This window comes from Amblyomma maculatum, chromosome 1 (assembly GCF_055883805.1).
Source record: "Amblyomma maculatum isolate TAMU_Amacu chromosome 1, ASM5588380v1, whole genome shotgun sequence".
Taxonomy (NCBI): Eukaryota; Metazoa; Arthropoda; class Arachnida; order Ixodida; family Ixodidae; genus Amblyomma; species Amblyomma maculatum.
Window position 1 is genome coordinate 326,669,082 of NC_139344.1, and position 16,464 is coordinate 326,685,545.

Sequence of the window (16,464 nt, forward strand, 5' to 3'; positions counted from 1 at the left end):
CCCCAACATCGCCCCCATTGAAGTGCGTGTATTTCGAAACTCCATGTAACGAACATGTCGCAGCAGTTGACCTTGATGTAACAAACTCGCGGCGCCGACAGTCTCTTAGCTAGTGCTAAATTATTGAAAATTTGGCAGAACCCCGCAAGTTTCAGGATGATAAAACACGAACTGACGTGAGAGGAACGGCTGCGATAGCAATGACCGACTGCACTTGATACAGCGTGCCGCATTTTGGCGCCAACGGCGCATCTACGTGGAAAATGCAGCAGTCTCCGCTGTTTTCGCTTTCGGAACGTGACACTATGGCAGTTCATGCTTAAAATCAGCGAAAAATAACAGAACAAAGAAAAAAGACTCTGGACGAGCAGTGCGCGTTCATCGCTGCCACGGGGGTTGTTCGCGGGCTAACGTGCGTCGGTAGCGGGAACAGCGGAGCGCGCTGGCGACGCGAGGCAGAGTCAGTTTCTTTCCTAGGGCAACAGTGGTGGGCGAGCGGAAAAAGGCGTGAAGACAAACGCGCTTTCTCGCTTGGTGGAGGCATCTGCGCCGCAAGGCCGCCGCAGTTGCGCTGCGCTCTCTCTCAGCACGATCGCGAAACATTTCACCGCTTCTATAAGTTCGAATAATTCCGATTTACTGTACACACTTTCAAGGTAGTTTCCCTTGTAATGAATTCTTAATCTGGTTACCGCTCTGCATTGTTCTTTTGGGTCTTCACGCGAAAACTGGATATAACGAAAACCTGGATGTAACATAAAATTGCGGACATTTTACAATTTCGTTATAACCAGGTTTAACTGTACAGGTATTGCCATGCATTTCTACACCAGGTATTTCTACATGCAGGCTGGTGTGAGTCAAGAAAGTGTTTCTTTTATCAGGAACCCAGAGGCTAGACTACACTACCATTCCCTTGCAAATGATGATCCTGAAGTCTTTTTTTCAGTCCCGAGGTCTCGAGTTTGAATCATGGGGCCGAGAAAAAAATGTTCTTCTCTTGAGGTAGTAGGAATACTAAATTCGAATCACAGGGTCACTGTTTCAAATGATGCAAGAATCAATGAGCCCGGATCACCGCATAGAATTGCAGCAGAATCTCGATGACACGATTGGGGTTGATACAAATTTCCATATAGTACAAAGGACAGAATTTCAGAAGTTCCAAATGCTCTTCGGTGCTACACACCAGGCGATACGAAATCGTGAGCCACAACCACATCCTTGAGCACAAAGCTCTGAACTGGTTCATCGCTGACACCACAATTACCGTCGAAGTGGTGAAGCCAAGTGATGGAGCACATGCATGCACATCCCCTAAACCGTGAGAGAGCGGCGGTGTGCAGCCCAAATGTTGCCAACGTCGTGATCATCAGTTAACACAGTAAACATCGCAAGTCATGAGCAGTGGCTGCACAACCCCAGCGGGACGGTGCAGTGGTACGGATGCTAGACTACAGTGCCCAAGAATGCGGGACTGAATTCCGGACACAGCGGCCATTTTTCGATGAAGGCGAAAAGCTAGACGCCCATGTGCTGTGCGATGTCAGTGCACGTTAAAGAACACAAGGTGGTCGAAATTTTCGGAGCCCTCCACTACGGTGCCTCTCATGGCCTGAGTCACTCTGGGACGTTAAACCCCACAAACCAACCCAGCAGTGGCTGTACAGTCGTAAATAAATCTCATTGGTTGCAACCTAGCCTGCACGAATGCATTTTACATCTGGCAGGCAATGGTGAGAAGACAGCGAAAATGTTAATTACATCTACCATCTACCGAGATAAACTACATCAAACTAGTGCTCTCGCATGTTATACTAGGTTTAGCCATTTTAAACATTTGCAATTTTTTTTCATGCTTTTTATATAGGTTTGATTCATTCTGGACAATAAAAATTATGAATGTGTGAATATTGTTCAAAACCCCGTAAGATTTGCGTAGTAAAAATATACTACAGTCAACGAATTGCAAAAAATTTATAACTGAATTTTTTCTCTCATGTTGTTTCAGTTCCAGTTTGAACAGCCGAGCAGTGTTTAAGACATCACAGACGAGTTGAAACAATTTTGAGGCCATGTAATGTAATTCCAGAGCAAAAGAAATTCAAGAAAGAAAACTGGTTATCTGAAGAGGCTTTGCAAATAGCTGAGGAAAGGAGGATGGCAAATGTTATGGAGAAAAGAGAAAGGTACAAGGTTCTCAATGCAGATTTCCAGAAAATAGCAAGGAGAGATAAGAATGCCTTCCTGAACATACAGTGCCAAGCAGTTGAGGACAAAAGTCTTATACACAGGTATAAGACAATCAAAGATATCAAAGGAAGCTTCTGTGCTAAGCTGGGCGTGATAAAGGACAAACGAGGCAAGGACCTCACTGAAGCCTCAGAGATAAAGAAGAGGTGGCAGGAATACACAGAAGAACTGTATAAGAAGGACCCGGATGTGCAAACCCAACATAAGACGGTTGTGATTACTGATCTCGAGCCGAGCATCCTGAAGAGTGAAGTTGAATGGGCCTTAGCCAGCCTTGCTAAGAACAAAGCTAGCGGAATTGATGGCATTCCAGCTGAGTTACTTCAAAACCTCAACCATGACGCTGTTAACATTCTGTATACATTATGTCAGAAGATTTGGACAACCCTGCAGTGGCCATAGGATTGGAGGAGGTCAGTTTACATCCCCATTCCAAAGAAAGGCAGTGCCAAAGATTGTTCCAACTACAGCACGATCGCGCTTATTTCGCATGCTAGCAAGGTGATGTTGAAAATCCTCCAAGGTAGGCTGCAGCAGTATGTGGATCGGGAGCTTCCGGACGTGCAAGCTGGGTTTTGCAAGGGCAGAGGAACTAGAGACCAGATTGCCAACCTTCGCTGGATCATGGAAAAAGCAAGAGAGTTCCAGAAACCCATCTACTTCTGCTTTATTGATTATGCGAAAGCGTTTGACTGCGTAGATCACAGCAGATTGTGGCAAGCTCTCCAAGAGATGGGAGTTCCAATTCACCTCATCTGTCTCCTCAGGAACCTGTATGAAGGGCAAGAGGCCACAGTCAGAACTGGGCATGGTCTTACTGATTGCTTTCCGATTGAGAAAGGAGTGAGACAAGGTTGCATACTGTCGCCCTGCCTATTTAACCTATAAGTAGAGTGCATCATGAGGAAGGCCGGTCTGGACGAGTCTTCAGATGGAGTGAAGATTGCTGGAAAACGTATCAACAACCTTAGATATGCGAATGATACCACTTTAATGGCAGAAAGTGAAGTGGAACTCAAGAGACTTCTGATGTGCGTACAAGAAGAGAGTGAGAAGTTTGGGCTTAAACTGAACATTAAAAAGACAAAGATCATGGCGTCTTGCCCTATCAAGTCCTGGAGCATCAAGGCACAAGAAGTGGAAGCTGTGACAGATTTTCTCTTCTTGGGCTCCAAGATTACCCCGGAAGGAGACTGCAGTCATGAAATTAGTAGACACCTGCTTCTGGGAAAGAGAGCCATGGTTAGCCTTGACCGCCTAGTAAAGAGCCGCCTGCTTCTGAGAAAGAGAGCCATGGTTAGCCTTGACCGCCTAGTAAAGAGCAGAGACATTAGTCTGCCAACCAAGATCCGTATAACTCATGCTATGGTCTTTCCAGTTGTGATGTATGGATGCGAGAGTTGGACTGTGAAGAAGGCTGACCACCGAAGAATTGATGCGTTTGAATTGTGGTGCTGGCGGAGACTCTTGAGAGTTCCTTGGACAGCCAGAAGATCAAATCAGTCGATATTGTCAACCATAAACCCCGACTGCTCATTGGAGGGTCAAATTCTAAAGTTACTCTAAATTCTCAGCTACTTTGGTCATCTGATGAGAAGAGAGGAGTCGCTGGAGAAAGATTTGATGTTGGGAAAGGTTGAGGGTCGCCGGAGAAGGGGTAGGCAGTGAGCGCGATGGTTAGATGGCATCCTCGAGGCGCTGCTGATGAAGTTATGTGATGTTAGGAAGACAGTGAGAGACCGGAAAGCGTGGCGTGATATGGTCCATGGGGTCACGAAGAGTCGGACACGACTGAATGACTGAACTGAATGTAATTTGTTACCATTTGGCCTGTTGGGCAGGTTGAAGTAGAAGTTGGAGTAAATCAAAACAACAAAGCAGAATTTTATTACAGATTTTGTAAGCGTCACACGACCTCAACATTGTCTAAACTTTTAGGTCCCAAATCATGTTAAGACATTGCAAAGTGAAAAAAGCACAGTATGGTACTCTATGTGGGGAGTAACATCCCGAAGCTGTACGTAAGCCACGAGTGATGCTGTAGTAAAGAACTGCAGATTCATTTCAACCACCCCAGATTCCTACATACACACCGACATTGCTCAGAATGCCAGTGTCTTTGCATTTGACCTCAATTGAAATGAAACTGCAGTAGATCAAATTTATTCCCGACACCTTGGGATGAGCAGTCAAACACCAAAGCTGTCGAGCCAAAAACACCTGACAGTCATCCCCACTGAAGCCACTGAAGACACTGAAGCTAGCCACACAATACTATAAAAGCACTGCAAGATGCTGTGGGTCAACCTACCCTGGAGTCGACACTGCTGTCTTGTTGGCCAACAAGACCCTGCAACCCCGGCAGCTGATTGCTGGCCAGCAAGAGAGTGCGCAGGTTCTCCAGCCGCCAGTGGCTGCGGTGTAGGCAGTTGCCACCTGCGCCAAATTCATCAGACGTAATTAGAGCTTCCTTTCAGGCAAAAAAAGAAAAAAGAAAAGTTGCGAACTTTTGCACTACACTCCGTAATGCAAAAACACAGCAAAAGCAGTCACGTGACTTCTCTCGCATTGCACTACAGTGTGTCATCATCTCCCATGACACTCTGCTGCAGCTGGCACTATCCCCCGCAGCCTAAAATGAAGTTCAGTCTGTGTTAAGTTCAAGTTTTGTAATGCGAGTATTTGTGTTGTTTGTTCATCAGTTAGTGCATGGTTTCCCGTGATAATTTTGCACACATTGGCAAAGGAGACACCAAACGATGTTGTCATTGCACTACAGCTACAAATGACATGAAGCCATGATAAACAAATAAGTGCGCACTGTTTTTCATGTACACTGTTCACTGTGTTTCCGTGTTGCTGCCCCCCACTTCTGCTTCTCCAACAAAGTAACATAAACAGTGCATGCATCGAATTGAACATGCCAGTTATTATCCTCAGTGCTTTGGCCTAGCATGTACCAAAGATGGCTTTTAATTATTTTCTATACGTCAGCCAGTGTTATCGTAAACACAGGCACATCTGTGCGCACAGCACATACTCACTGACCAGAGTTAGTGCTGGTTGCACCTTCGTGCGCTGAGGGCACCAATGTGCGGTGTTTCGAACAGTGCAGACAGCATAACAAAAGGCTGCTGCCGATCCTTGCATTCCAAACGTGTAGTAACTGCTTGCCCCCCCCTCTTTTTCTTCACATTGGTGTACCCGGCATCTTTATCGTGGTTTCACACAAAAAGCGAAATCTGTCATGGTTTCAAAGTTCATGCACGTTTCTGATGAGAACCACAGCCACGCAGCCCAACTCCATTTTGCTGTAACCAAGTGCTATGTCCACAGATGTTTTTTCCACAACAGATTCAATGCCATAGCCTGTTAACATTCATCATGACCATCCAGCCATCTTCACTAAGCGAGCATTCATTATAAGTGGGGCCATCATAACTGGGCTTAACTGCAACGTCTTGTTAACTAGCCCAAGCTGAGGCTGTATTAGCTAAAAAGTGCTAATATACATACTTGCTTAAGATACTCTGTCCAACCCCCTTCCTCTATACACACAGGCCACAAAGCAAAGAGAACCCCCTTACCGGTGGCTGCGCAAGTGCTGTCAGCGGTTGCCAGTGCCCACCAAGCTGCTAGCCGGTTTGAGGACAAGTCCAGGTGGCGCAGGCTTACGGGGTACAGCCTCAGCTCACCAGGTGAAGCCAGACCGTTGTAGCTGAGATTGAGTCGAGCCAGGTGAGGCGCCCGGCAAGCCAACATGGGAGGCACCCGCTCAAAGGCATTGTGCGACAGGTTGAGGCTGCTCAAGGGGCAGCCCGAGCCGGGACCTTCAGGTGCATATGTCTCCTGCACCTGAAATATAACAGGGCCGAGTTTATTCATAACACATTCTATCACTACCAAAACAGCCAAAAGAGCGTGCCTGAAAGGTTTCAATCTGTCGAAGAGCTCTCAGGCAGCCCAAGTCATCATTATCCAGTAAACAGTGGGCTCCAATTGTTCAAACTAATTCGGTCTGGACCCCCTCACCCGAGCTGATATTTTGGCACCATTAACATAATAAAGAGCATTAAAAAAAGGGGTGCATCAATTGGAACTCTCCCTATTTCAGACAAATTTCCACTTCTCTCTAAGCTCGAGGTATCAGCAATTGACTTCAGTTCGCAATATCTTTAAAAGCAAAACTCATTGTCTTTAATCAAGGCTTTATGGCTAAAATTGATCTCAGTTTTTGCTGATTAATGCTTTTTGTTTGTAGCATAATTATCAGCATCTACTTCCATTGCACAGTGACTACTTGGGTAAAGTTAGTACATCATCTCTTTGCTAAGGTGGTGCTTCAACAACAACAACAACAAAAAAATGGCGGTATGCATGCAGTGCTTCCTGCTATGCATGCATAAATAGGCCATATAAGGGACAAAATTCCCGTATATTGGCACTACAGTAAAGTCGTCTACAGAGTAGTTTTCAAATGTAAAAAAAGAAAGAAAGAAAGGAAGCTAAACGGAATCTGAAAGTGCCGCCAAATGAAAAGTACAAGTTTATTTCCAACATCAGTACTAGTGGCCAGTATCAGAAAGTTAACAAGACTGAAAATTGAAACTATAGACACAAATACATTTTTCAATGATCTTGCATGTGTCTGCCAGAAACTACTAGGTTCTTCCCAGTGAAGTGCTAACATATGCAGGCTATGATGCATACGAACGTTTTCAAAGATTTATTTGTGCTTGTTGTCTATATGTTCCAGAGTTGGACCGAAATTTCACTTTGGCTACAACGCCTGTTAAAGTCTTAACACTAATCGTACCGAAGTTTTAAGCCTGTTATGAAAGTAGTTTTGTAGTTACAAGCATTTTAAAAGCTGTGCAGCAGATAATGCGTGCACCTTGTGGCATGTCGAAGTTGAGCAATTTACCAGACATAATGTAGGGAATGGGCACTCAAGAACTGTTCTCAAACTTGACGCATTGTGGATGAACGGCCTACGAACGGCGTGCAGTGGAGCACTGGAAGCCAAAACACGGCTTGTTGGATGTCCTAGGTTTGTTAAAATGGTGAAGTTTTTGTAGCCGCTGAGGATACATTTGTCGCATGTACTTCTGAAGAACAGAAAACATAGGGCTGAACAAATTGTGGTCCTTGTTTGTTCACAATGACAAATTCATTACACCAGCATTCGTGTCTCATGATACCTGACTATTACAACACATTCCCACTCACTGAGGTTTCTACAAGCAGCAGTTAGTCACCAAAATGGCGCAACTACAGTACACCAGGGTCCGACTGTGGCCCTTTCTACATCTTTTTCGGCTCCTTGTGATGGGTGCCATTTTTCCAGTTTCTGTTCGAAAAATGACGGTTTTTGCGAGCGATTTCCGAAACACTCACTTCAAATACACATGCCATATTTTGTTTTTAGCACCCTCTCTTGACATATTAGTAGTAAATGCTCCCTTTATGGAAAGAAATATTTTGTTGCACCTGGCCTTTACGCCATGCCAGAGCACATTGGAGTATGTCGGGACGGCGGCCTTCAGAGACACACGGATGCACACGCGGACCGAGTTAGATAGAGCGAGGGCTCCTTTCAGTGTGCGGCGTCTTAAATACACACTAGCGCCGAATACAGCGCGCCCTTGAGGCGAGTAAGTTTCGGTCTCAAAACCGAAACCACAACACGATACAACAAGCACCAGTTCATTAACACTTCTTTTTGGGCGAGTTGGTTTATTTTGACGATAGGAAAATTTGAACCAGCGCCAACACACACAACCACAAGATATACACGAGCGACGCCTCATCGTTTGTGTATCTTTTGTGGTTGTGTGTGTTAGCGCTGTTTTAAATTTTCCTATCGTCAAGCACCAGTTGCCGAAGAAAATTTTTGTCGCTACAGTCTGTCTGCATTCAAGCACATTTGCCAGAACCATGTTACAATATCCTCTCTTACAGGTAATCTCATAGATGAAACACAGAGCTGGTACAAGTCATGCTCACGTCATGTTCATCACCTGAAGCTACAAATATACCCTTCAGTGTGCTCCCAAGCAGCTATCACAGTAGATAAGAAAACTCCATCATGTTAACATAAAGCTTATGATGTTCAGACTGCACGTGCCTCAAGTGCATGTCTCCAGAGGCAGTGATGTTCCAGAGGCCACGTTGGTGATGGGGCGCGGGGCGTGACTGGCGCTGGCTCAGGCTCCTGCGGTGCAGACTTGCCTCCCGGCTCACTGGGCAGCCTCGAGAGCATGTTCATAGACAGGTTCAGGTCTCGAAGCCTCGGTGCTCCCCACAGCTCCTCAGGCAATATCTGTGCACAAACCACCCGATTTAAAACACTTCAGTTAAGGCATGGGTTATAGTTCAGTTCAAGTTATAGTTCAAATCAGCTGTAAGACAGACCTTAAGCCCTCATTTGCATTGTTTGCATAGGAATTTTAAACAGCTTGTGCAATTTGTAAGAACTCATGCTGGTTAATATTTAGGGCATCTCACCGCTGTCTGCCCTACTATGACAACCAAGAGACTAACATAACACCCTTCAGGCAAGTGTAAAGCATTAACTCCATTTTTGCTTGAAGTGACATGTAAAAGTGCTATTGAATGAAATCAACCATGCCCAAGTTATCATTATAAATATCACTGCAAAGCTACTTCCATATTCCGAACTCGACCACCAATTCATAGTGCAGTGTAGTTTGTCGACGCATATCAAATCAAGCTAGGATTGCATACGTTACAAAGTTTTTGCATACAAAGGCTCTTATTAGCATCCTGAGCATTCCAATTTGACGTTTGTGCTACATGCAAAATTCCACTTTTACACAAAGATCCATTCCTTCTTAACCACAAAATGCCCACTCACCCCATTCATCGTGTTTTAATCCAAACTTCTGATTAGCCTTGAGCCCTGCTGGTCATTGCACACTATTTATTTTTGTCCGGGTATATGGGATATATCAGTAGGTGTTCAGGAAACAAACCATCAAGGAAAAGAAAAAATAGTTACATCCTGAATGAATTATCAGTCTGTTTCATGAATACAATACAACTATTCAGATATATAAAATTTAAGGGTTGAATTCTAGTGGCTCTGTATCACTGCTGCCATTCTTATTACCAATGTCACTTTTGTCATCAGAACAATGCACTTTTGAGTGCATTCTTCCTCGCTACCCTTAATATTATCAACCTTTTCAAAGAGAATATCCATTATTCATTCATTAGAACTATGTCAGCTCCCTCCCCTTGTATAGCTTGTATTTGAGCCGAAATAGTTTGAAAACGTGGAACCACTCCAGGAATCTATAGGAAGAATGTCTAACATCCATTCAACAACTTCTCATAGTGTGGCATCCCTGGACAGCTAAAGAAACAGTTCAATTCCGCAGCCTTTGCCTCGATGGCTTTGGTACTATGGTTTCGCTTCACACGGTTATCAATATGTCAGGTCTGGAAACTAACTAAAGGCACGTGATGTAAACCTCACCCCAGAAAACTCAAAATTCAATTTTTAACTTCGACCAAAATAACCAAAAAAATACTAAAGAGTAATTTCAATAACAGCATCAAAACAACAAGCTGTGGAGTGTAAAACCAAAACGATTAGGTGGTTTAGCTACAAGGCACTGCCGCCATGAATTCTTCAACAGAAGAATGACCCCACTGCCAGCAGTGCCAGACATAACATGGCCAAATTTCAATCTTCCTATTGTAAAAGTAGTATAGCAAAGTAAAAGTACAAAAGCTACAAGTAAATTTAATCTCAGTGAGACGGCGAAATGTAACCTTACTGATGAGACATGTCATTCAGAATGAAATAAATGAGAGGCCATCCCACTGTCGATTCGCACCTGCAACTTATTATTGGACAGGTCAAGGGTGTGCAAGGACGGCAGCTGGAAAAGTGGTCCTGGAACCGCCTCCAGCCGGTTGTCTTGAAGCTGCAGCTCCTCCAAAAGTGGAGCTGAATCCACTGCGGGCAGAGTGGCCAGCTTGTTCTGTCCAGCTGCCAGGAGACGTAGTGACGGTAGCGACGAAAACACACAGTGAGGCAACTCGGACAGGGCGTTCCCCGATACGTCCAGGCGGGTGATGGCGGCCAGCGCCGGACCTGTCAGCTGCGGTTGCAGCTTGAGCTTGAGGTTCAATGCCATGGCAGCGTCTGCCAGCCAGCGTTCCGACAGCTGCTCCAGGCACTGCTGGCCATGCCAGTTGATCATCACTGGCACACTGGGGGCCAGGGCTAGGCCCTCCAGGGATGCCTGCCAAACACACGTTTCCCAATCAAAAGAAGACCAAGTAAAAACATATTTTGGAACCAAAACAGATTTCGATGGCTCCCAATTGCTTCCACTTTGTCAGAATTGACTGGGCCGTTCAATTATGAGTGGATATACTGTATAAAACCCAGCAGGAATGGTACTTGCATAAGTATGCCGTCCATTCAGCTAAAATATATGGAAGTTATGTATTCAATGGTGCAAGCGTCCCTTTGCGCAGCGCTTGATTTCTCGAGCTCTAAATGACTGAAAAATAGGTCTTTGAAACGTCAGGTTACACTGAACAGCCGTGACATTCTATGGCCAGGCTTTCCGCATGTCGATAAAACAAAAATAATCACCATAAAGCTCCTTGAATATATATTATGAGACTCGATTAACATGTGACTGAAAGCCATGAAAGACATCCAGTGATAGAGGAAGGCAAAGGGCTCTCACATCGTTGATTCGTATAGTCATTTGTCCTTTCATTTGTGTTCTGAAATTAATTTCAAGCACGCTCATGTGTTTGCACTTTGTAGTGCTAATGTCCATATCATGTCAAGTCCGCATTGCATGTCCATGTCCAAGATTTGTGCCCAACATTTGTGTCCAACATTTGTGTCCAACATTTTTTAAGTCAAAAGTAGCATTGAAACTATTCAGCTTTAATAGTATCAACATTATAACTACTAAAACCGCCCTAGATGAATGCAGTAGTTTTGGTCTCCGTCAGATTTTCCCTTCTTTCCGGTCGGTTCACTCAGAAGTAAGTAATATGGCTGGACAATTTCATACAATCAGGTGACATGTAAAAATTGAATTTCTTTACTGTATGGGCACAAAGCACAGCATTCCGAGGTTCACTGCACAAAGGTACACAATGCACAGAAATCTGAACCTCTGTGCGCTGTACGTGCATTCCTGTCACACATACATTGTCATACAGGTTGAGCAACTTGTTTCATCATTCCATTCCTTGATGGATATATTAGATTTGAGAAATTTCATCATTTTTATGGCAGCTACATTTCAAGAACACTTTAAGCAACTACATATGCTTGAATGATGTGCTCATAAGTTGAATTAGTGTGTGTTTTATGAATGCGAAAAATGAGCTTCAAAGCTAAAAACATCCCTACATTTTCATCACTGAACACTGAACCCTGCTAGCTAGCTCTATGAGAGGGTGCACAAAAACAACTAATCAGAAACATTGACTGGAGGCATTGTGAGAGTGAAGAGAGGACTGTTACGAGGAGCTGACAAAATGAACGAAGAGCAGTAACTTCGGCAGCAATACGAGTATGGCTGCATCCCTTCTGCACACCCTTGCAATGCCTTAAGTAAGCTCTGTGAACCATCATCTGTAGTCTCAATGAACTCAGTGAGCTCAGACCTCATGTACTGAAGCCAACACCGCACTCAGTCTCACAATGGCTGTTACCACACTATCACATTTCAAGCAGATGCAGCGACAGATTTTTACATCTGCAATGCTTTCTATCTGGCTCCCCTTCCTCTACAAGTAATGAAATATGTCACGTAGGCTTTTTCTTCTTGCATAAAACGTGTTGTATTGCAAAAATGTATGTGTGTAGTTAAAATTACGTCTGGCTGAACAGTCGATCACTATGAATCTTCCGAGGTTCCCAGAAGAGGGCATCAAGGTGATTATAAGGCCTCGTGAAGGTCTAGCCATCACTAAACACACATCGAGCCCGCTGCTCAGTTAGGCCCTCGCCAAGGCTGCCGGAATCAGCTGGTCAAAGCAAGACTAATGGTGTGTGAACGGAAAGCAAGGTACAGTACTCTTTCATTCCTTGCACTTTAGTTGAGGCATGAAGGGAGTGCAATCTATTGCTTTAAACTCAATGACAAGAAGCATGAAGTGGTGGCCAATTTGATCGCACCGGAGGATTGCGGCTGAGGAGTCGTCCACGGGATCTGTGATGCATTTACGGAAGAACAGTTGTTCAAAGCATTGAGAAAGGATCCGCAGAGTTAAACGGTCGCTGGAGTGCGGTGGAAGGGGCAGACTTCCACTATTATTATCACATTTTTGGAACCTGAAGTCCCAAGATTTATCAGGATTGAAGGCATGCTTATGCCATGCCAGTAGTTCAAAAAGAGTTATGACGTTTGCTTCAGATGTGGGGAACTTGGTCATTGCTCAGATGTGTGCGATAGTAAAAAACCGAAGTGCCGTGGCTATGGGGTGGTATCGCCGCCTGAAGATCACCAATGCACTCCTGAATGTCGCCTATGTGGACAGGACCATCTAACGGGAGACAAACGCTGCAAAGAACTCTTCCGACCAGAGAATTCTTCGGTTTTCCTAATCAGAGAAAGACCAGAGAATTCAGTTGGTTTATCAAGAAATTCCTAACCTTAAAAATGGCTCTGCATCACAGTAGAAATACCATTTGGCAGTGGAATTGTAGGTGCGTGCTTGCCGCAGGAGTGCGGCAAGCACGCTAAGCTAGCGAGCCTGCATAATCAGCAGGATAGTCTACGTGGCGGCTTCACAAGGCGGAAAAGGAGAAACTTGACGTTCTCATTCATCAAGGGATCAAAATGGCACTAGGTTTACCAGCCAATACATCGACAAACAAGATTTTGAATCTAAGGGTTTCCAATACCCTCGAAGAGCTCATTGAGGCTGCAACGATCTCACAATACCAGAGACTGCTGCGCACTCGTACTGGTCGCAGCATTTTGGAGAAACTGAGCCATGAGCCGCAAGCATGCTCCAGACGTAGACAAGGTTCCTAGACAGGTTAGGGACAAATTAAAAATTCCTCCGCTCTCCAAAAACATGCACCCCGTCAACCATGAGAGCCGGAGGAGCGATAGAGCAGCAGCGCTGCAAGCCCGTTTTGAGGGTAGGCATACAGATGTCTTACATAGAGATGCCGCACAATGCGTGGGCGGTACGGGACGCATTTCAGTAGCAACTAGAGAAAACAAGTGCTCGGTAGTTTGCTGCAGCACCTGACACTCGACCGCAAAAGAGGCGGAAGAGGCAGCCATCACGCTAGCTATAACTATGCAACAGGTCAAAATTATAGTTACTGACTCAAAATCAGTGATTAAAAACTTTGACGCAGGTCGAATTTCGGCCATAGCAGCAAGAGTGTTGGCTAGTGGTCCACCACCGGCAGAGCAGGTTGCGCTCATTTGGACACCGGCACACCACGAATTGAGGCACCACGGGTCGAGGGGGAACGAGAAAGCGCACATACTGGCCCGAGGATTAACTACCTTCCAGGATCCCAATGACGTCTTATAAACGCCGTACCCCTTGCGCAATGAGGAACCCCTATAGTTTGACCTTAATACATACCAAGATATCCTAAATCATTACAAATTAGGCAGATCAATATTTCCAAAAGCGAGGAGGTTATGTGGCATAAGCTACAAACTGGAGCATTCCCGAACGCCAAGCTTTACAGCAAGTGGCACCTGGAAATTTTCAGCCCCAGGTGTAAATGTTGCGATGGCATAGCGTACATGATCCACATGATATGAAAGTGTCCTATATTTGGAGAACATGACAGAACAGATGAATCCTGGGAGGCACTACTTCTCAAACAGGATGAAAAAGGACAACGTGAAGTCATTCGTCTCGCCCTGGCCGCTGCTAAGATCCAAGAGATCTAGGTCGACGGCTGAGGGGGAGGACATGGCTGGGACAAAGCTTCGCCTCGGATCCTCGCCAACCTTTTGAAAGGTGCAAATAAATGTTATTTCTCTCTCTCTCTCTGGCTCTGTTTAACCACACTTCTTATGATCGCTTGCTTTCTGTCATTATCTGACTATGAAGGTAAAAAATTATCAGTAAGCAAATTACAAGATGCACTTCACTAAGCAGGCATGTCAGACTTCCTATTTCACAAAAGTAACAAGAATAACTAAAAAACTAGGAATTCACACTTCAAGGAATTGCAGCCTCATTCTTAAAAAAAAAGACAACAAAAAAACATGTCTGTACAATTAATCATTTGCTTTATCAACTCAGCTACACTGTAATTAAGTAAAGTATTCTATCGTATGAGAGAAGGAAAAGGTTACAGTATCAGAGAACACTTCATGGAAGTACAGTAAAATTTGTGATGCCCATCTTTCATTTTTGTTTTTGAAAAGAAATCCTTTTTAATGAAATAGCCCTGCAATTCTGTCCAGAAAGGATTTCAAACGTTGCCAGAATCAGATTTCCGTCTCTTGACACCTTGCAGGAAAGTTTGATAGGCGACATTCAGAATCGCAGATGTCATGCTAAAGAAGGTTAAATATTTAAGTGCAGGCCGCCGCTTTGAATTGCCTAGTCAAATTTACATCAGAAGTTAACTCTTTTACAATATACAGTCCGAGAACTTTTGGACAAAAGTAGAACCTCGCAATGCCCCACAGCAGTTAAAACAGCCCACCTGGTTAACAGTGTGCTCGGGGTCACGGTACGCACGCAGTGAGAGCAGACGTGACAAAAGGCGGCCGCCGTGCGGAAGCAGTGCCGCCAGCGCAGCGCCATCCTCGTCTCGTGCACCGTGACGTAGAAGCAACTCCACCATCTGAGCATCTCGGCGCCGGCATGCCTCCAGGAGGGCACTTGATGGACTGCGCCATGACGTCACAAGGCTTCACAAAACTGTCACAGGCATGGTCAAACGAGGAAGAGCCCATTTCCAGTCAAGAGAAGCATTCATGTGAGGCAAGGAAAAAAAAAACACAACGGACACCCTTGACCTTCACCACTTTATGGTGGCCCATACCAGCTCCAACACCAAAAAAATGGAGAGAAAAAAATATATTCTGAATAGGTCTCCACCTGTCTTGTGCAACATTATTAATCTAAGAAACACAACCTAGGCACCGAAGCCCATATTACCCCAAAAGATATGGGCATGCGTTGGCCATGCTGATATATTTGGTTCATGTACCGAATACTGTCTGATGGTTACTAAGTTTGAATATTGAAGACTGTCGGAATGCACACCGGCTAAACGCTAAAAGCTAGTTATCTTGTCCTCTGTAGGTAAACTCAATGGTATGTGACAGTGTCCATCAAGATCGCCTATGGCTACAACAAAGCATTCACTATAACAAATAAATCAAACCACTGCATTTGAGAAAATAGATGAAGAGAGAGAATTTTGTCACTTAAAACACGATGGAAGTTGTTTATATAGATAGTGAAGAGTGCTCTTCAATAAGGGTAAGAAGTTTATTTGTCCTCCGGAGCACCAATGTGCTTAGTTTTTAAAATACAAGAGTGTATTGCAAGATCAAAGGCCATCAACATTAAAGGCGAGTCCAGCCTTTGATATTCAGTATCGCCACTGTAGCTTGAAATGCTGAGCATCAAATATTCATTTTCCAAAGCTTGCCGCTTATCCACATTGTACATTCACAAGATGGCGTCGCTGCATGTGTGTCACCTAAATCGCGTGAACTTCTACAACACTAAGCACACAACCTGTGCCCATATCTGACGCGTCAGAAATGCAAACGACGCCATTTTATGAATGTGCCATACAGGAAAGCCACCTCAACATTCTTACAAAATGTATTTTTGACACTCTATATTACAGGTTACAATGCCAACTCTGAAAACTCATAAACAAGGCTCAACTTCGATGTTAATGGCCTTCAATTTCACTGCATAATCTTGCACCTTAAATTAAAATTTAATTTACTTGCTTACCTAATTTCAGTTAAAATGTCATTACTAATTGCCCACATTGCCATAAAATCCACATGAAAGACTACACTCATGTACCTCTCACTGTAACTGAAATAAATACAGTTAAACCTCTATGAAACGAACTTCCATGTAGCGAATTCCTCAATATTACGAAGTTTTTCAATTCCCCAATGCTGCCCCCATTGAAGTGCATGTATTTGAAAATTACATGTAACGAATATGTTGCGGCCGTTG

General features: G+C 44.4%; 1 protein-coding gene across 2 annotated transcripts in view; it reads right to left on the reverse strand.

The window, feature by feature from the left end:
* The window catches only part of Lrrk (Leucine-rich repeat kinase), an 89,614-nt gene that overhangs the window by 52,814 nt on the left and 20,336 nt on the right, over nt 1–16,464 (reverse strand). For both annotated transcript variants that reach the window (XM_084586940.1, XM_084586932.1), the window contains exons 8-12: nt 14,957–15,143; nt 10,119–10,529; nt 8,381–8,575; nt 5,841–6,108; nt 4,565–4,689 (exon numbers count right to left, since the gene is read on the reverse strand). In XM_084586940.1, coding sequence (XP_084443066.1) covers nt 4,565–4,689; nt 5,841–6,108; nt 8,381–8,575; nt 10,119–10,529; nt 14,957–15,143 — 1,186 coding nt within the window. The remainder of the gene's footprint in view (nt 1–4,564; nt 4,690–5,840; nt 6,109–8,380; nt 8,576–10,118; nt 10,530–14,956; nt 15,144–16,464) is intronic.